The sequence below is a fragment of the Heloderma suspectum genome, chromosome 1, assembly GCF_057233095.1.
Source record: "Heloderma suspectum isolate Gila_16-S chromosome 1, 16-S_ref, whole genome shotgun sequence".
Lineage (NCBI taxonomy): Eukaryota > Metazoa > Chordata > Lepidosauria > Squamata > Helodermatidae > Heloderma > Heloderma suspectum.
Window position 1 is genome coordinate 367,742,088 of NC_139458.1, and position 20,965 is coordinate 367,763,052.

A 20,965-nucleotide genomic window follows, 5' to 3' on the forward strand; every position below is an offset into this window, starting at 1 on the left:
GTCCCATGCCCAAGCCTGAAGCCCGACTGAAATGGTTCTAGATAATCGGCTTCTTCCAAGTGTGCCTTCAACTTCATTGCCATCACCCGCTCAATCACCTTGCCCAAAAAAGGCAGATTTGAGACTGGGCGAAAGTTGTTCAGAACTTGAGGATCCAAGGAGGACTTCTTTAAAAGTGGTCTTATCACTGCCTCCTTGAGGGCTAATGGCATCACTCCCTCCTCAAGGGAGGCCTTCACCACCGCCTTGATCCCCTCACCCAGCCTCTCTCTGCAGCACATAATGAGCCAAGATGGGCAAGGATCAAGTAAGCAGGTGGTTGGCCTTACAGATGAAAGCACCTTGTCCACTTCATCAGAAGGAAGAAGCTGGAACCGATCCCACAAACCCGGTGTGCCACAGACCGCCTCCTGTTCACTAACTGTATCCACAGTGTGCGGAATAACACTCCTAATCCGATGAATTTTATCTGCAAAGTGCCTTACCAAGGCCTCACAGGAGGCCTTAGAATGCTCTAGTGGTTCCGGAGCAACTGGACTAACCAGGCCCCGGACCACTTGGAACAGCCTCCTGGGACAGCACTCTGCAGACGCGATAGAGGCAGCATAATATTCCTTTTTTGCTGCCTTCACCACCACGTGATAGGCTGAAGATACAGCTCTAGCCCGTGTCTGATCATCTTTGGAGCGAGACTTCCGCCACTGGCGCTCTAGCTGTCTCACCTCCTGTTTCAGAGCTTGTAACCGTGGATTGAACCATGGTGCAGTCCGAGCCCTGTTCGGGGGAGAGGGCATTTAGGAGCCACCTGATCTAATGCCCCAGTGATTGCGGTATTCCACCCACCCACCAGGGTCTCGACTGAGTGGCCGTTGGCGTGCTCCAGAGAATCCACAAGTGCATTCAGGAATCCATTCGGATCCGCCTGGGGCGGACCATTTTAATGGGTCCTCCACCCCTGCAGAGGGGTTGTGGAACCGAGAGGTTCAGCATCACCAGATAGTGATCTGACCATGACAAGGGGTGTGTGTGGATATACCCCCGACTTCCAGATCACTCCCCGCTTCTCCAGAAACAAACACAAGGTCTAGTGCTTGACCAGCTACACGGGTGGGCCCAGTTGGAATATGATGCAGCTCCCAGGAAGCCATGGTCTCCATGAAATCCCGAGGTGCCCCTGTGAGGATGGCCCCCAAATGTATGTTGAAGTCCCCCAACACCAACAAGTTAGGGGATTGCACACGCACATCAGAGACCACCTCAAGCACCTCGGCCAGGGAGTCAGTCATGCAGCGGGATGGACGGTACACGAGCAGAATCCCCAGACTGCCCTTCGGGCCCAACCTCCAGTACATGCACTCAGCAACCTTGGTCTCCCGGAGAGGGAGTCTGGTGAGGACCAAGGACTCTTGGTAGATAACAGCCACTCCCCCTCCCCGATCCCCAGCCCTCGGCTGCTGTGCATACGAAAATCCAGCTGGACACATAGCTGCAAGAGTTGGAGCAGCAGCCTCGGCCAACCAGGTCTCTGTAATACATGCCAGGTCTGCACCCTCGTCCAGGATCATGTCATGGATGAGGGAGGTTTTCTGGGTAACAGACCTGGCATTGCAGAGCAGCAAACGAAGGCCAGAAGATGGAGTCACGCCTCCCCCAGCCATCCTTTGGCTCTGGACAGGCCCGGAGCAGGGGACAGATACTACACATCTCTCCCTTGTTCCCCTTACCTGGCATGGCCTGCCCCTAGCACTCTGCCAGTGCCCGCCGCCCAGCCTCGATATGTACAACAATAAAAACAGTTTATACAATAAAATTCAACATTAAAAACATCACATTTCTAAAATTACCCTAGCCCACCCCAAATGCCTGCCTGAACAACCACGTTTTTAATGCACGGTGGAAGCTCATTAAAGAGGGAGCATGGTGGAGTTCCCTAGGGAGGGAGTTCCACAGAGTGGGGGCCACCACAGAGAAGGCCCTCTCCCTCGTCCTCACCAGCCTAGCTGTCCTGGCTGATGGGACAGAGAGAAGGCTATCTGAGGCTGATCTTGTTGAGCGGCCTATCTGGTGTTGCTGGAGGTGCTCCTTGAGATATCTTAATCTTAATCTCCTATATCTTAATGATATAGGGCAGGATACAAATGTTATAAATTAAATAGATAGATAGATAGATAGATAGATAGATAGATAGATCTTCCAGGAAGGCTCTACAGGCTGGATTAAGCCCATAGGCCAGATTGCCCTCCTGTGCTCTAAGTGAAACTGACCTAATCATTAAGTTGGCTTTCTAAATTTCCTTGCATTGCAGTGGTAAATAAGAAGAATTTTCCTTGCCAAGCTCTACTTTAGTGTGTGTGCTTCTTTACTTATTCAAGAAGTACTTATTCAAGACTAGGAAATCAGGATTAATGTTTATTTCTTCCCAAAGTTGTGGTAAAAGAAAACTTAAGCTCACAATTTAGCATCACTTAGGTCTGGGTGAATTGGTGTATCACTTAAGTAATAATTTCCCCATGTATCCTATGGAAGCATGCTGGGATAGCATGATTTTTGCAGATAACAAAGAATTCCTAAACCACAGCTGAAAATTACAGAGAGAAGAAGGGAAGAATGAACCACTGATGCACATCGGGGCTAGGAGAAAGGTAGAGGGTCAGGGAATTACATAGCATTGACTGGGAGAAATATGGAGGGGAAGGAGGCAGGGCAGAGGAAGGAGGAGATGAGGGAGGAGGAAAAGGTGGAATTTGTTCTCTTGTTCAAATACCAGGATATATAAGGGACAAGGGGATGAGTGTGAGTGTGGTCTGATCGTACGGCTTTTGTCCTGGTGCCTGGCTGTCTGAGATTTCAGCTATGTCAGATATCTGTACAATAGAAACCAAGTCCTCTCTTGGAGATAAAGACATGTTTGCAATTCCAGATTCCAAGATTACAGAGATAGGAGAGCAGCAAAACAGTAACTACTAACAAGCCGTTTTCATTTTTCAGGAACTTTGATAGTTAAGGAACTTTAAAAAAATGTAGGACACAAATTTTCTTTTCTCCTCTAAAGCCAGTGCAGACCATGTCAAATAAGTGTAGGTAAAATGTTTTTTATGTTTGTATGCTTATTAATCAAGATTGGTTAATCTGATCCTAACCTAACTTTCAGGGTATGTCCATCTTACAGAAAGAAAGCTTTCTGTCCAAACATTCTGTGTTGAGGGTGTGTGTGTTTTTTGAACTGGGGGTGCATTCCCTGAAGATTTCTGGACTCTGTAGGAGTTGCTCTCATTGTTACACAAAAGGATGTCAGAAGCTCTGCAAGTGAAAAAGGCTAGCTTTCCATGCACTGTGCTTGTCAGAAGAATGCTCCAGCAATTAAGTTCAATATCCTGAAACAATCTTGTTTGACATAAATGTTTGTTGAATCAAAAACTTATATCAGGTTTTTAATAATACATGTCGAAATTTCTGCTTGCTTTCTATGAACGTGTGCAGCATTATATGTGCCTAACACAGACCAGTTATTTCAAATAGCTGTGCATGTGCATATTGCATTATGTCAAAAAAATTAAAACATTTTGTCTGTTTGATCAAAGTATCTTGATGTTTTTAATGATTGTATGGGCTGTGATCATATCATCTTGTTTCATATGTAAGTTACTGTGTATTATAGCATGCTCAAACAGAAGCATCATTCCAATTGGTTGCGTATGTGCACGCACGTGCAATACCACATGTCCGAGTATCTGAACATCATAACTGTGTGTTAGTACACAAATGGTGTAAATTTGGTGATTTTCTGAAAAAGTGCATTATTTATTGATTATGCCGCTGCACTAATTGTCATCCCTTATATTTTGTCGTATTTATGAATAAATATTAATATTTTAATAATAAAATTTAATGTTGTTATTACTCATCTTGTTTAAATACACAATAAATATTTATTTTGTATGCACTATACATGTAATTGTGTGCATGTAGAAGATATTTACATAATCTCTGCACCCTAAATTACAGTGTTCTATGAATAAAACAAAGCTAAAATGGCAAAGTTATGCCATTTTAGGATGTGCAGCATGAGCAAATGTGCACATTCCACTTTCCAGGGTTGATTTATGACTTACCAGCTAGCTTGCCTGTGATTTCACAAGTAGGTTTCCTCTCTGCCCTGCCCCTCCCCCCACTTCTGCCAATGAAGTAGCACAAGATTCTGGGCTACTTGAACTCTATGATTATTATAGTACCTGAAAATAAAGAGCTTGTTGGTTGGCAGAAGTGAATTATTTTCGGTCATCCTACCTCGTTAGATAGACCTTTTTCGTTCTCAGAGTCATTTCTGTACCGTGCTATGATATGAGAGAAAGGAGGGTGTGGTTTTTGTTGTTGTTGTTTTTAAGGGGGTGACTCCCAGAACCACCAGGATGCAAAAGAATAATGTAAGGCAAAGAAGGAACATGGAGGGAGCAGGTGAGGGGTCCAGTTGGTTTGAAATTGGGGCTGAGAAGTGTGTGTGTACAACAGCTGTTTACTGAGATCAAGATTCTGGGGATTCACTGAAAGGGCAGAAGGTTGGAGGCATCTCTAAAATCCTGCATTTAAAATGGGGCTTTCTGCTTCCATTTTAAATGCAGGATCACAACGACTACCTTTTTCACATGTTTCCTTTTCCCCGTATCTGAGCCTTCCATTTTCTTTCATTGCTTTCGCTCCTCTTCTTGCCACTTTTCCTCTTTTCACAGAGGGAACTCAAGCAGAACACAGTGGGGTCATATGGTAGCTCTGCGATCTGCAATCTATTTAAAAATGGAACAAAGGTCATTTAGTGCAGGGGACGTCTTGGAGGAACACGGCGTCCTGTAAAGACCCCGCAAACTTCCATGAAGGAGCAATCTCAATTGCAGGATAAAAGCTCTGTGTGAAGAAAGCCTGTGTTGAGGGAGCATTTGCCCAGCAGGATGCAGGGCTAAAGCAATTGTGTGTGGTGGAGGTTGCCCCGGTGTTCAACAAAGAACTGGGCTAGGTAAGATAAGTGAGAAAAGTTGCAGACCAGCTCTAGGATCTTGTCTGACAGAATATATTAATTAATTCTGCCTTCACAGTAAGACCCATTGAATTGTTCCCTAACAGCCAATAAAATGCCAAGAAGGAAATGGATGTTTTCCCCCCTTAGTAAAGGGTTGTTGTTCTTTATTCGTTCAGTCACTTCCGACTCTTCGTGACTTCATGGACCAGCCCACGCCAGAGCTTCCTGTTGGCCGTCGCCACCCCCAGCTCCCCCAAGGTCGAGTCCGTCACCTCCAGAATATCATCCATCCATCTTGCCCTTGGTCAGCTCCTCTTCCTTTTGCCTTCCACTTTCCCTAGCATCAGCATCTTCTCCAGGGTATCCTGTCTTCTCATGATGTGGCCAAAGTACTTCAGTTTTGCCTTTAATATCCTTCCCTCAAGTGAGCAGTCTGGCTTGATTTCCTGGAGTATGGACTGGTTTGATCTTCTTGCAGTCCAAGGCACTCTCAGAATTTTCCTCCAGCACCACAGTTCGAAAGCATCTCTCTTCCTTCGCTCAGCCTTCCTTATGGTCCAGCTCTCGCAGCCATAGGTTACTAGGGGGAATACCATTGCTTTAACTATGTGGACCTTTGTTGTCAGTGTGATGTCTCTGCTCTTAACTATTTTATCAAGATTTGTCATTGCTCTCCTCCCAAGAAGTAAACGTCTTCTGAGTAAAGGGTAGAAATACATATATAAGTTACTGCTTTTTACTGACTTGTGCCATTCTGTCCATCCCATTATTGCTCCCTTTCATGGGCTGTCTTGCCTCAGTCAGGGCTGGCTCCAGATTTTTGCAGACCTTTGGGCAGGACACCCTCAATGGGCCCTCTCCCTCATTGAGTCTACCTTCTCACTGCCATTGTCACCAGCTGCTGTTTCTCATCCTCCTCTTTCTCATCATTGCTACCACTTGCTTGCTTGACAAGTAGAGAGCCAGTGAGCAAATGGGCAGTGACATCTACTGTTCCTCCTACTCACCACCACTGTCTGAGCTGGAGTGAGACAGGCAGGTGAACAAGAGGGCTGCAATGGAGAAGAGGATGAGCAACTCCAGGAGGCTCTTGTCAGTGGGCCCCTGCTAGGATGTGGGCCCTTGGCAGTTGCCCAACCATGCCTACCATTGACGCTGGCCCTGGCCTCTGTCCTGCTACCTGAGACACCAGGGACTGACCTGGACGTTATGCATGCAAAGCATATGCTCTGTCACTGAGCACTGAGCCCTCCAAGATTCATAGTCATATTGTGCATTAAATCCACAGCAGTTCAGCCAGGGGTGCAAAAACTCAGGCCCAGGGGCCAAATCCAGACTTTCAGGGGTATCGGTCTGGCCCTCCATGGTTCCCCTGATGGTCATGCCCCCTTTACCTGGCCTCATTCCCTTTTGCCCTACCCAGGGATTGTTTGGTGGTTTCCTGGCTTTTGCGCATCTGTGCGCACTCACACACATCCTGAAAGGTTGAAATGCCTCTTCCTAAGGTTCAGTTACTGGCAGTGACAGCTTTAAGTTAACATATACTGGTATTTTTTGGTATTTTGGCCTGCCCCTTTTGCCTTTGGACCCACACACCACTGGAATGTGGCCCCCCAAACCTTCTCTGAAATGGGATTCAGGTCTTGGGCCGAAAGAGGTTCTGCACCCCTGAGTTAAGCAGCATCAGTCTACACTAGTGGGTTTTTTTTTTTAATCACTGGTGTTGGTTTGGTTAAGTAGTGGGGCTGGCCCAAGGCATTTTGTTCCCTGATGCATTCCAATAAATTTCCCCCTCAGAAAATTTCTGAGAGGATTTCTCAGAGGATTTCTCACCTTGGGCCAGTCACTACCTCTCTAGTTAATCTACTTCACAGGATCATTGTGAGGATAAAATGGGGAGATCATACACACCACCTTTAGCTCTTGGAGGAAAGGTGGAATACAAATGCAAAATGACATACATGGTAGATACAGTTGCCTGTGTGTTGCTGCTCTGTCCTCCTGCAGCAATGGGTGGGTGTGCATCACAGGTGGCTGGTGGCCTGAGGGGTGGACAGTTCTGCCACTTCCAATAGTTTAGCGGCTAAGAGCCTCACTGACAAAGAGTGAATGAATACACAAATGTGTGGGCGACTGAACAAACAGGTGTGTGGAGGGTTGAAAGTGAGTGATTAAGTTAATGGGTGAGAAGAGCACGAGCAGGTGGGACGAGAGCAAGCAAATGGAAGGTTCTTCCATAAGCAAATAGGAAATAGGCGAGCAAAATGTGGGGGGAGCTGCTGGTTCCATGAGGGAGGCACTCTCTCTTCTGTAACTTAACAGGGATGGACAAGGAAGGTCTTGTTTGATACACTTTTCTCCTAGCCCTGGGCTACCCACCCACACCACACGCTGCACATGGGAACAGTACAATCCAGTCTAGAACTAGAACAACAACAACAACAACATGAAAACAATACAGGAAGGAGAGACAAGATTTGGTTTGAAAGGAAATGTTTTTGGTTGCCTGTGTTTGTCCCAAACTGCCCACTTTACATATATACACATCAGCACCAAAACCCTCAAAGTTAACAAAAGGTTGTTAAAGCTGCAATCTTATGCACACTTACTTGGGAGTCTGGCCCACTGAATTTAACAGGGCTTACTTCTGAGTATAATTGTTGCACCATAAAACAAGAAGTGGCATTTGTAGCGTCCATTCCTATACAAAGAGAATGCCATTGAAAATAGATCCAAACGGGGCTGGAAAAGGAGGAGAGGGAACAGATCAGAGACTTTGTTTTTCCATGTTTGAATTTGAGCGACAAGTCATGTGTCAGAATTTTGCAACTTATAAGAAGCAATGATCTTTTACAGAGTGATTTAAATTCTCTGTTTTCTCACATCAGCATTGGTTTGATAATGAGCTCAGGTCCGAGGTTTTAGAGCAAAGAAAACAAGGTGGAGAGCAGAGATACTGTCAGTTCATTCCTGCCCCTCCCATCTTTCTTTAGAACTCTACCCTTCTCACTGTGTGTGTGTGTGTGTGTGTGTATATATATATGGTGTGCGTGCATCCCCCCCCCCCCGATTCCATGTCTTCTGCCATTGTTGCTCTTATCCCCAAATCTCCTCTTCCAAATCCTTCCATGGGGTGATCAAGGGGCAAGGCTTTAGATTAGCAAAGAGTGCTCCCTGGATAAAAGCGCCTACAGCACCCAAAGACTGAAGGCAGCCATAAGGTGAGAAACATGCACACAAGTTTTTTCCCCTGTGTCTTGTGCAAAAACAGATGGGGAAAAGGAGGAGTTTGTAAAAGATAAAACTGAATGTTGCCATTTTTAGATCAAGAGAGAAACATTTTAAAAATAGAGAAGGAAGTAGAAGTTGGGAGGGAAAGCTTGAGAGTCTCTTAAAAAAATTAAACTTGGAAAGGGGGGGCAGAGGAGGAAAGATTCTCCATTCAGAAAGGAATGTAAGAAGTTGGATGTGCTTTGCTTTGCGTCTTTCAGTGTTGCAAACAAAGGGACATGTAGAAAATGAGCAAACAGGAAGGTGGAGGAAGAAGAACAGTGAGCAAATGGGCAGGGAGGAGAGTGACCAAGCAAATGAGCAGACAGGAGAGGGATTGAGAAAACAGACATCCAGAAAAGCGAGCAAATTTGTTGGCAAGATAATTTATAAATGGCCAGCTAGTCAACACATGCTCCACTCCCAGCACCAGCTTGATCAGCCCCAAGCCTGGATTTTCCCTCCGGTAGGCAGCTGAGCTGTGGAGCTTTCCTGTACTTCCCAGATCTGTTGCCTGAGTCCTGAGGCTCACCTTGTCTCATGGTAGGGCCATCCCAAGTTAGTACTCTTATGGATTTTCTGTAAACAGCCTTGGGTTCCTTTCTAAAGCAAAGGCAGGATAGCGATATCAGATGTCAATAATAAATATTGTATCTGACAGGCGTATAATATTCTGCATATTGTAAGAAGTTTCAGAGTTACTTATGTTACTAGTGGTGTCCAAAATAATTATACACTAGGTTGTAATACATGCACTGTGCCCCACAAGCTGCTAATGTATTCTGTTTTAAAGCAAGCTCCATTTTATTTAATGATAGGAAGCTCAATAACCCTTTTTCATTTGCTTACAGCACATGTCTAAGCATATTTACTTAGAGAAGCAAACACCATTGGATCCAGTAGGATGTTTCAGTAGTAAATTATTTAGGATTACGGCTTTTGTTAAATTTTGCAATTCTAATTCATTTGTGGCAGATAGGCATTTTGGGTATAGTTTCTCTTGGTATTGTGAAATGCCTATGTGCATAATGTTTCTGTATATGATGCCACCAAAAGAGGTCTTGTGAATGCTTTTGGCTAGTGCTAAAAGACATGGTACCACTTTTGAATATGCAGCTCTCTGAGCGCTGGGGAGTCTTATAGCAGTAAGAAGCTCACCTTAATTGCAGTGGGGATGGCTTGGCTTTAGAATGGTACATAAGAGAACCAGTGTGGTTCAGTCACTAAGGGTGCAATCCTGAGTAGATAGGCGGGCGCCTCCAACCTCAGAGGTGACTGCCCATCCAAAGCAAGGCAGGAGAGGTACGGGGGGATAGTTCCCTCCGCGCTCTCCTGCCTTGCTCTTTTTTGCTAGACAGCCGTTTTCGGCTGTCTAGTGGCAGGGGGGCTGGCTGGGAGAGGAAGCTGCTGCACGACACATAGGATGTGCCGTACGCGCAGCTCCGCTCTCCCCACCCTGGAACGCCCCTCAGCCCCCTCTTTCAGTCGCTCCGTGCTCGTTGTCCGAGTGTGGAGGACGGGGCTTCTCCGCACTGCCTCCGAGGCAGCGCAGTCGAGGGGGGAGATCGGATTTCCGGGAACCAGCCTTGGAGCACGGGCTCTGAGGTCATTTCCCTGAAAAGAGCATATCCTATGGCCCTCTAGACAGTGTCTAGTGGCCATAGGATTGCTCTCTCCGGTGTTGTATTTGGATGTACAAAACCCAAGTTCAGATCCCTGATCTGCTAATGATGGGGTAGTCTTTCGAAAGCCCCACACTTGGCTTAATAACTGGGTGTTTCTGAGCCTAAAATGCTACTCTGAGCTTGGAAGAAAGATGAAGTACAAATGCAACAAATAAATTAGTGCAAATAAAATGCATATTGGGGGAAACAATTCTAATTATTTGTCTTAATGCAACCACTTAAGAAGTGACCTTGAGGACATAATGGCAAGTTCACTGAAAAGATCAGGCTGGTGTGCTGCAGCAGTGAGAGCAATAAGCTCAATATTAAGAATAGTTAAGGGACTTAAAACAAACAAACATAAAGCAACTATCATGATGTATAAGTCTCTATGTAGTGTCCAAATATTGGTCTCAGTCCAGAGTAATGTTATGTATATTAACAGAATCATAGAATCATAGAATCATAGAATAGTAGGGTTGGAAGGGGCCTACAAGGCCATCGAGTCCAATCCTCTGCTCAATGCAGGAATCCAAGTCAGAGCATCCCAGAGCATCCAAGTCAGAGCATCCCAGAGCATCCCATTTGATTTCAGTTGGGATCTTAGAACTGCTGCAAATGAAGAGGCAGCCGCAAGGAAATGCCTTTAAAATGCTGTCTGTCTCTGGCAGTAGCCTCCAAATGGAGTGCCATTTTGTTGCAGCAACTTGCTGCATGGAAAGGCCTTCTGCCTCTGTGCCAGCATAAGCTGTCCATGGGGACAGGTGGTTCCCCTATGTGGCAGATCATGGGAGCAATTCAAAGTAGCTTCCCAACTGGAAACATGTTTAATTATTGTACAATGAGTTGGTGTATCACAATTGTTAGGCTTGTGGGGGGGATTTGTTTTTCGTTTGGGGGAAGACAGAATACCTGACTGCGTTACTGTGGATATTCCTTCTGAATCATTCAAACCCTCTGTGACATAAATAACAGTTACTCTGGGATTCATTGTTGCTGTTCATGCTTGACTGCAGCTGTGTGTATTTGGAAAGTTCTGTAGCATCAGAACGCGAGCCATGTTCATGTTTTTGTCTCTTTGTCCTTTGATAGGATGATGAAGTGGTTCTGCAGTGCACGGCTACTGTTCACAAAGAACAACAGAAATTGTGCCTTGCTGCAGAAGGATTTGGCAACAGGCTCTGCTTCTTGGAATCCACTTCAAATTCCAAGGTACCACAAGCTGTCTTATTCTAATGCTGTTTTAAACATTAACTGCTAAAGCTTTTCTTCTTGTTGCAATATTTTCTTTTGTGATGTAGAGCAAATGTTAGCAGGAGGCACAGATAAATTGCATTCCAGCGCTTTATGTATATGTTAATCTTCCATAGGCTGGTACACAGCAAAATAATGTGGAGGATAAAATACCTAATGAAAGCAAAATTCTCAATGCTTTAACATACAAAACTCTTTTGACTATGGATACCATCATCAGGAGTTCTGTTCCACTTGAAATGGGTTTTCTTTATTTTATTGTTTGTTCGTTAATTAAAATGTGTATGCTGTGGGTGAAATCCAACATTGCATGAGTAGACTTCTGCTTATGCAAGAGAACTTTCCCTCACTCTCCTCCCCTTTATAGCCCCTCATGCTTCCCCAGAATCTTCTCCAAAGGGTCCCCTAACTCTCCGGAGCAGATTTGCTGGGGGGGGGGTAGGGAGCTGCCGTGGGGAGGGGGAAACTGTTCCACTGATGGATGCTGTTCATTGGCAGATAGACATCCATTGTATACAGCCCTAAATTCATGAAGACCATGTGTTACAGATCCCTGTTATCTCATTGATGGATATGGGTAAAAAAGGCAGAGATGGAATTAATTTGTCATATTTCCATTTGGGTCTGCTAAATCAATCTTGCCAACCAAAGATGCTCTGAGCTTATCCAGCTGATATTTTATCTTCCTTAACGTGCCATAGCTTCTTAATAACTAGTATGGCACCCAGTGCAAGCCAGGTGGTGCCAGTGTACCAATAGTGAAGAACAATTGTACTTCATCTATTTACAGTGCATTCTTATACATGTCTACTCAGACGTAAGCTTCATTGAGTTCAGTGGGACTTATTCTCAAATAAGTGTGCACAGGGTTGCAGCCTTAGGCTGCAGTTCAGTTGCAATTCAGTGAGATGTATGCAGCCTTACTGTACCCCTTACTGTAATTAGAGGTATTTGTACCGTGTCCTGTAGACCATTGGAAGGAAAGCATGATGGAGATTTATATGTGTTTAAATGGTTTGCAGATTCCTTTTCTAGATATTGTCAATCTTAATATTTTTAGCTGGTATTGGCTTTACTGTCCAGTCAGTGGTGCACAGGAGCCAGGGCTTGGAGCGATGCAGTGCCAGCACCTTTTTATTAGCAGGGATGCTGACATCCCACCCCCCTCAGAATGCCCTGTTCCCTCTGAGCTTAGCTGCAATCCTCACAGTAGCTGGGGGGAAATGAATTTTCCCAGCAACAGTATATTGTTCCCTACTATAATGTGAAGTGTTTTTTGGTGGCTTGGACTTGTTTGGGAACTTAAGATTCACTATCTTTTACAAATGGGCAATTAAGACCCATTTAAAGGTAATTAAGTCCTGGTGGAGATGAAAACTGCTAGAACTGGCTTGTTGATATGGATCAATGCAGTTGTCTGAAGTTTTGGACTCTCCTTGGGGGCGTGGCTATGGGGACTGTCATGATATGAGCGCCTGCACTTCAAAAATGTACCACAGTACCACTGCCTCTAGTCCTTAGAAACTTTGCTTGAAGCAGGGCAGCGCTGTAACAGGGTCTCCTCTGTCAACAAGCCTGATCTGGTGGCAGTTAGCCCTGCATATGAAAATGGACCTAGATCCCTACAACAGAGACATACCAGCCATCAAGTCTTTCCAGATGACTGTCTTCAAATCTGTAATATGAAATGGGAGTCTGTAATTCAAAAAAGAAAATTAAATAAAAATCATAATGTACCTAAGCCCTTGGTTGCACCTGACATAACATTTTAGACTCCACTAGAGAATTCTGACCATTTTTACTGGTTTAATGATATAAACTGCTATAGTCATCTGTGGCATGTCATATATTTATTTATTTTTGAATAAAGGCTAACATTTTGGTAAGAGAAGAAAATGTAATAAAAGAATCTTGACTATAAGACCTCCAGACAGGATTTGAGTTGAGGTCAGTCAAATTTTCTGCCTACAAATTCCATCAGTATAAATTTAATTAAATATATTATCTCCCATATGGTGCAGACTAATGTTTTATTTTCAGTGGATCATAATTTTGAATGTATTATTCATCATTATAAAATATTAATTTGAATATTAATTATTCATTATAATAGCAGTGATCCTGATGAATTCATCTAGCTTATTCTCTTGTAACTGAATTATTCTTAACACTAAAAATGTGGAAGAATAGAACTAACTGCAGCAAAAAACAAAACTTTTTAAATAAGTAAATTTTAATGGAATAGCAAGCATACTGTCTCCAGTACTTCATTGTAGTTCCTAAAAAAAGATGTTCATACAATTATAACACTATAGTTGATTTTGTACAGTCAAAAGCAAATGTTTTTCAGACATTCAGAGAACCATCAGATACCTTTAGTACAAGTTAATGTAGGAAAGGAATAGCTGACAGGTCTTGCTAATTATGAAATCAGAAATACAAGGTGAAATGGAGAATAAGAATTGTTTTTGCCAACAACGTCCAGTCTTCTCTAGTGCATATTATTTCAGAAAAGGCACTTAAGGCATTTCAGGTTCTGCAGCTATCCAATTGGTGATAGATGCTAGGAGAAAATTTGGCAGGCTGGAACATTATTCAGGCCACCTATGAACATTTCTGTTTTGTTATGTCATCAATATTTGATAGAATACCATCACAAGTTTCACAATATTCAGTGATAAAACCTGGCTATCTCATGTTGACTCAAGCTCCAGAGCCAGGAAATTGTAAGCTAAGGCTGATGTCTTAACAGATGTGCCCCGTGATTGGTAACGATATTGTGCAATGTCAAAAATTGTGCTTGCTTACAACTTATTCTCCATGAACCCACACTTTTCCTTGGTCTTTCAGGCCCAAATCCAGATGGAGAAGATGGAGTGCCTGAAACCAGTAAGAATGCCCCACATTGTCCTGGTTCTGTATTGCCGTATGAAGCAACTGAGCCCTACTGTATTGCTAAAGGAACTTTCCTGTGAGTTCACCCATTCCTATTTGCTGCTTACATCAGTACAGTACCATGATAGGACCAGCACAATGTGGGGCATCTATGCTGGTCTCAAGCACTCCATCCTTCCCATCTGGATTTGGGCCTGAAAGACCAATGAAAAGTGCATGGGCATGGAGAGTAAGTTATAAACAAGCACAGTTTGTGACATTCCACAACATCATTACTGATCGTGGGGCACATCTGTTAAGACATCAGCCTTAGCTTCTCATTTCTTGGCTCTGTTGCACTTGAGTCAACATGAGACTTCTTTTTTTTTAATAATGGAATTAAATTACAACGCATCACAGTAAGAATCCCTATGACTAATTTCAGGTGTTACGAGAAAAATAATGCATCACTTGGAGGGCATAGAGTTTTATTTGTTGTTGATTGAAAGAGAGTACCTTATTCTTGAAAGGCATTGCAATTATATTTAAAATTGCTTAAATAGTCTGGCCCTCTTTTATTGAAAATAATTACATCAGCACAAAATGACTGTAACAATAGTATTTTAAAACACATTTTAAAAATATATTTCACCCATTATTCTGAAAAGAAAATATTAAATAAAAGATTTTTTGATTTAAAAAAATTAATTTCAAGCCTGGGCATGGGGAAGAATGGCAAAAATTACTCTCACCTTGCCCCTTAGCATGGTTTTTTCCCATTTGTTCTTGAGTTTTCACATCTCTATGTGAACACCACAAATATTTTGTTGTAGAATATTTTTAGCTCCAACTTGTACTATGGATTTCAGTTTGTTTCACTCCCTGTGCAGGAAAGAAACTTAGACTTAATTCACATGTTATTTTTGTGTGCAGGAAAGTACCACAGAATGATATTGCCGTATTAGTTGTACCCTGTGATTATGTTGTTTGAATGTGCCCTCTAGTGGTGGAAGTTGGTACTTCCCATCCAAGCCAACAAATACCTCATGAAGAAAACATTTCTTGGGATTTACCATATCTGAAATGTTTGTGTGAATCAGGACTTCTACTGATGTTAAGTCTCTTCTTTTATAAAATCCAGAAAAAAATAGATTACAAATTCAGAACTTGCGTGTTAAAGAAAATGTTTAACGAGTGGTCATATTTATGGCCAAGGAAGTGGAGTTGATGTACAAAGTGAAGAACGGTTTTAGATAAGATAAAGAAGGACAAACAAGAACAGCAATACTGCTAAAACTAGGCTTGATTATTTTATCTTTAGATCAATAATAATACTATATTTTAAAAATAGTGATAAATAGATAGTGACATGATTTAGAAAGTGTTAAACTAACAAAAGGAACCAAAGGAGAAACGGAAAGAGGAACAATTAAGAACTCGGTGTTACAGAAGGTCAACTTAAGAAAGGGAGAAGTTGTCCAAGAAGAAATGGGACCAGGCAGGCAGAAAAATTAGCAACTGAAGATATGGTGAGAACTGGACTTGAAAAATACTACTTTAACATGCCAGTGTAAAAGTAATAATACCAAAGAAATTGTAAGAGGTCCAGGTGGCAACAGATAAAGAATAAACAGAAGGGGTTCCATAGTCAAACTGTGATAGAATTCAGTTTTCCTGGAAAAATATTGTTGCATATAATTTTTTCATTAATCCCCTGTTGATGGCAAGTTGGCTATGTCCTTAGACTCAACCGAGGGCTTGATCAACTTTGACCCAGGCCTACTAGGAAAAGACAGCTTTTGGGATGTTCATGCCATTGTGGGTTGCTCAGCTGTTTCCCTTTCAGCACTAGGTGGTAAGCTTCTTATCTGTCCAGGCTTTTTAGGTTGTGGTTTTAATCCCATTTCACCACTGAACTTTTATCTCCTCTGTTTTTACATTGTGTTATTTGTTTGCATTGATTTTATTGTAAGCTGCTCTAGGAACCCTTGCCTATAATAATAATTTTTTTAACTTGTATTTTATTAGCAAGTTGTTGGAAGCAAAGCTAGTTACCAGCTCTGGAGATCTAGTTATGTCAAGTATGTAAAATTGTGCTAGTTCAGAAATTAACATATATTAGATGTCAGTGGAAAAGAAAAATGAACAAGAACTTTATGGAGCATGACATTTGAGATGAAGGTGCTACGATTAAGAAACCACTGTGGAGGTTATACAGTTCCCCTCCCACATACAATAAGATATAGGGGGCCAAGAAGGAGTACATATGAGTTAATTTTCGCCTAGGCACAAAATTGCTTGACTCAACCTTAATGATTCCATTTCATGGACAGAGAGCTGAGACAGATGATAGGTGGACTTGTGCTTGTGTTGTGCCTGAGTTTGGAATTGAATCAGGTATTTGTGCAGATTCTGCTTTGGTAACTTTCAGTTCAGTGGAACACAAAAATAGGTTCAATAAATTCTTTTAAAATTACTTGAATCCAGTATCGAACATATATATATATTATATATATATATATATATAATATATATATATACACACACACACACACACATATAGAGAGAGAGGGGGGGGAAATTGTTTATTTTAGAGCATTCATATACCACTTTTTCATATCAATTTCAAAACTAAAAAGAAATAAAACATCCATAAAATAATACATACATGCAGCATTAAAATACTTCAGCACATTAAAAAAGTTTTAATTTGTCGTTGAAAATAAAATAAAGATGACAGGTGAAAACTAGGTGACATATGTCCAGAGTTGGCCTTTTTGCATTAAGCCATAAAGAAGACCATAATCGTCTTCTGGCAGTGGTGTACATATGTAATTACAGCTTCCTTAAACTACTTCACTTTACTCAATTGCCTATAATAGCTCATTTGGATTGTTTATCATCTAGCTGATTGAGGCTTCTTCTGTAGTCAATGCAATGATCCCTTGGATGTTTTAAGCACTCAGTATTGCAAACAAAATCAGTTCAGCATTTAAAAACAGTTGCCTATAGTTAAAAATGTATTTAATTCCCAGAAGCTTTGACTTGCTATCTATGAAGAAGGAAAGAGGTTAAATTAAATTAGGTGTACTGTATATGTTCTGTAACTTAAGCTGGACAGGAAGGGGTGTCGAGGGCAAAGTCCTGTTTGGCACATATGTCTGCGAAAATTGGACATTAAGTCAGCCACTAGCTATGCCAGTTGGAAGGGGAAGGTTTGGTGGAAAAGGAAGAGAACGCTGCAGTCCCTTGGTCCACACCCAGCCTTTCAAAGAGAGTGCCATGTCAGTGTGCAGAGCTGGGGGGGGGGGGCCTTGGGAGCTGTGGTGGCAGCTGCATCAACCATTGGGGCTGAGAGACAGCAGAGCAAGCATCAGCCCTCATGGCTTCTCTCTCCACGTCAGAGACAAACTGAACCTTGCTGCACAGTTCCATGCCCACAAACCCCAAATCCTTAATATCAATGTTCACAGCCCCAGCACAAGCTTTCCCACTACCTAAGGTGAGAGAACTCATGCAACATCCCCAACACCTTTCCCCTTCTCTTTACTGCATTGTTCCCCTCCCACCCCTTCCCACGTAGCATCCCCCTTCCCTTTCTTTTTACCTTGTCGCGGCCCCGCCCTTCCCACATGACACTCCCTTCCCCTTCCCACATCCGATCCATCATCCCTTCCCTTTACTACGTCATGCCCATTGCTTTCCCCTTACCTTTACCACTGAGCTGCTATCTTCTGGGACACCCCTGCCATGCCTGGCTGTGAGGAAGGACCCCCTCAGAGCCAGGCATCTTGACCTGATGGGCTCTCTGAAGAGCCATGCTGACGCAGTTCTGAAGAGTCTTTGGCCAATGCAGTTCTCCAGAGGGTGGATGCTCTGAAGAGCCCTGCTGGTTGCTTTCTTGGTGCAGCAAATACTGTGGCATCACAGCAGCTGGCAGGGCTCTCTGGAGCACCCATTGGAAGAGGCAGGGGCAGACCCTCCTGACAGGGCTGATTTGCTGCTCCGCTGCCTGAGGTGGGGGCTTCACCCTACTTCATGGGAGGGCCAGCCCTGAATGTTCATGTGCACAGGTGAGCTTAAAAAAAATTAACATTATTTTGTGGCACCATTCAGAGCTGGCATAAGGAGATAGAACATAATTGGGGTTCCCCAAGCCTTCTCCAGTAGAGGAAATCAGTGCCAAAAGGAACGTCTTTGCTATGACAAGATGGGAGAGGTGCATGTGGAGACCATCCAAGGTAGCCTCGCTGTCAAGACACTGACTGGATAGCAACTGGCTGTTCAAGTTCATTATCTCATCTGAGACTCTCCTTTTTAAGTGGAAGGCAGGGAGCTTGAGCTATATTGGCTGAGCAGGAAAATAAGAGGAATATTAGGATTACCATCCCCCGCTTTACTTTGGAGTTGGGGGCAGCAGGAAAATGAGTGGATTTGGGGTTAATTAAAATGAATTGATTTGGGAGAGTAATGAATTTGGGGGAATTTATTTGGGGTTATCTGGTTAAGATATTTATTTAAGATCTTGCATGAATTCATTTAACAGGAATTGATTTATAGGTTATTTGGGGGTGACAATGAATGGGTGTAATTAACTGAAGGGGAATTGATTGGAGCAGTGTTGGGAAATTAATTGCAGGTAAATTAATTGAAGAGGAACTGATTTTGGATGATATGGGTGTGATATTAATTTGGGGCGGGATGCAAATTTCAGAGGTTTTTTGGGGGTGAACTGGGTGGGTAATTAATGTGAATTAAATTTATTGGGAAATAAATGTATTGAAGGAGAATTGATTTGGTTGGGGATCATTTGGCTTGTCTTCTGTGAAATGCATGTTCTGTTACAGCAGAAAAATATGGGATGTTTGGGGGCTCATCTCCCACCTTTGCCTTGTATTCAGCTTCTTGGGCAAATTACTTGCCTCCTGTGAAATGTTTTTTTTTTTTTTTTTACATTAGCAAATGTGGGGTCAAATATGTGTTTTGGGATTTGGAGTTCAGATACAGGCTGTAATCTGGATTAAGCTGATCAATTGGGCCTGATACAATATGTGTGGATGGTATCAGGCCACAAAGATCAAACCCATAGGCCCATAAGCACATGCAATAGGCCTACACTGTAGATGAAGATGATATTTTCTGTGGGCTCTGCCTTCTGACTCACCAGCTCCACTGGCTAACCTCTGACCAACCAGATTCCAGTTGGCTGGTCCTGAGTGCAGGGGCCTTGAGAAGTTGCCCATCAACTGTTAGCACTTGGACAGAAGACTGAGGCTAGGAATGAGGGAGAAATCCATTCAGTTTGCATTTTTATGGGAACTTACCTACTTCATATTACCTGAAACCATACACAAACTGGAACACAGTTTATCATCAATATACACACTTTCCAGAAGTTTGTGATCAAAGTTTGCACATGAAAAAAATGCGTACAAAAATACATGTAGGACAGAAAAGTGCACCGAAAATGTGTATTATAGAGAAGTGTGCACAAAAATGCTTTCTCTTAGGAGGGATCACCTGCAAAAAATTCCTGTTATGTGAAAAATACATTTTTAGAAATATACATGAAAATATGTATGAATTTTCGTACGGACTTGAAAAAAAAAATCGCAAACTGATGTGGTAACAGGACAGAATGAACTTAATGTAGGAAAAATGAGAAACTGAGTGGAATCAACCTTGTCACATCCATCCATACTTAGACTGTGCAGGAGCACAGGTCACCTGGTCACAGTCTTCCCCATTATGGTGAAATGTATTTCTACTCAAAGTATCATGACTTTTTTCTAAATGTGCATCTATACTAGAGGTGCAGAACTTCAGATCTGGAAGCCAAATGCAGTCCTCTGGGGGTCCCAGCCTGTTCCTCCAAGACTCCCAGAAGGCCACACCCCCTTCCCCAGGGCCTGCTCCCTCTCCTCCAACCACTGTTCATTTCATGGTTTCCTGGCTTTTGTGCAGCTTTCTTCCCATTCCAAACAGTTGGAATGCCTCTCTGAAGGCTTAATTGCTGGGAGTAAGAGTTTTAAGCTAAAATATGCTGGGGGGGTGTGTGTCCCACTGCTGGAATGCGGCCCCTGAGAGCTTCTCTGAAATGGAATTTGGCCCTCGGTCTGAAAGGGGTTCTGCACCCCTGGTCTATACATTTACATTGGCATATGCACATTTTATGCTAAGTGTACTCTCTTTTGTCCTCTTTTTTGATGATGAGCACGTAGCCACTCTCATGACAATGTCTGCTTGAGACAATGAGGATATTTTGTTCAAATTCTGTTTGGAATATACACTGCTTTAGTCAGTGATGGATTTAGATGACAGTGTTCCATTATAGAACGAGTTCTGTGTTGCCGTCATTAGTGTGGAAAATGAATTCTAAGTCCTAGTTGTGATTTGAAATTGTTAGCTAGATTTCCACATCTCAGGGTTTCTGAAACGTAATCTCTCAGCTGTGAGTGGGTGGAGAGACATTCCTTTCCCTGTTCTGTACAGCAGGAGGAAAGCTGTCACTCCTGTTTCTGAAGCTGAGTTAATCAAGACAAATAAAGCTTTCTTCTTTCATCAGGAAAGTGTTAATAAGTCTGATTTCTCACCACAGGGAAGTAGGCCTTTTCTAATAGCCAAAGCATGTAATGTGTATAAACATACCTTAATTCTGAGTATCTTATTTGAAATTTACGTATTTGTAATAACCATCTGCTGGATATGATGAGATTCAGTGTGACAAAATAGGGCATGATAGGCTCCACTGAAGCATATGGAGAATGAAGCTCTAAAACAGAAGTGCTTGGTAAATAGCATATCAATTCTGTATTTAGAAGCTTGTTTTTTTATTTATTTCATACTCTTGTGAATAGTAGGTTCTAGGGAATTAAATCCTGGATCACAGGCT

The 20,965-nt window shown here is 42.7% G+C and overlaps 1 protein-coding gene across 1 annotated transcript in view; it reads left to right on the plus strand.

The window, feature by feature from the left end:
* Positions 1–20,965, plus strand: part of RYR2 (ryanodine receptor 2) — a 545,602-nt gene that overhangs the window by 68,261 nt on the left and 456,376 nt on the right. Inside the window, exon 2 of the mRNA XM_084828209.1 lies at positions 11,038–11,157. Coding sequence (XP_084684335.1) covers positions 11,038–11,157 — 120 coding nt within the window. The remainder of the gene's footprint in view (positions 1–11,037; positions 11,158–20,965) is intronic.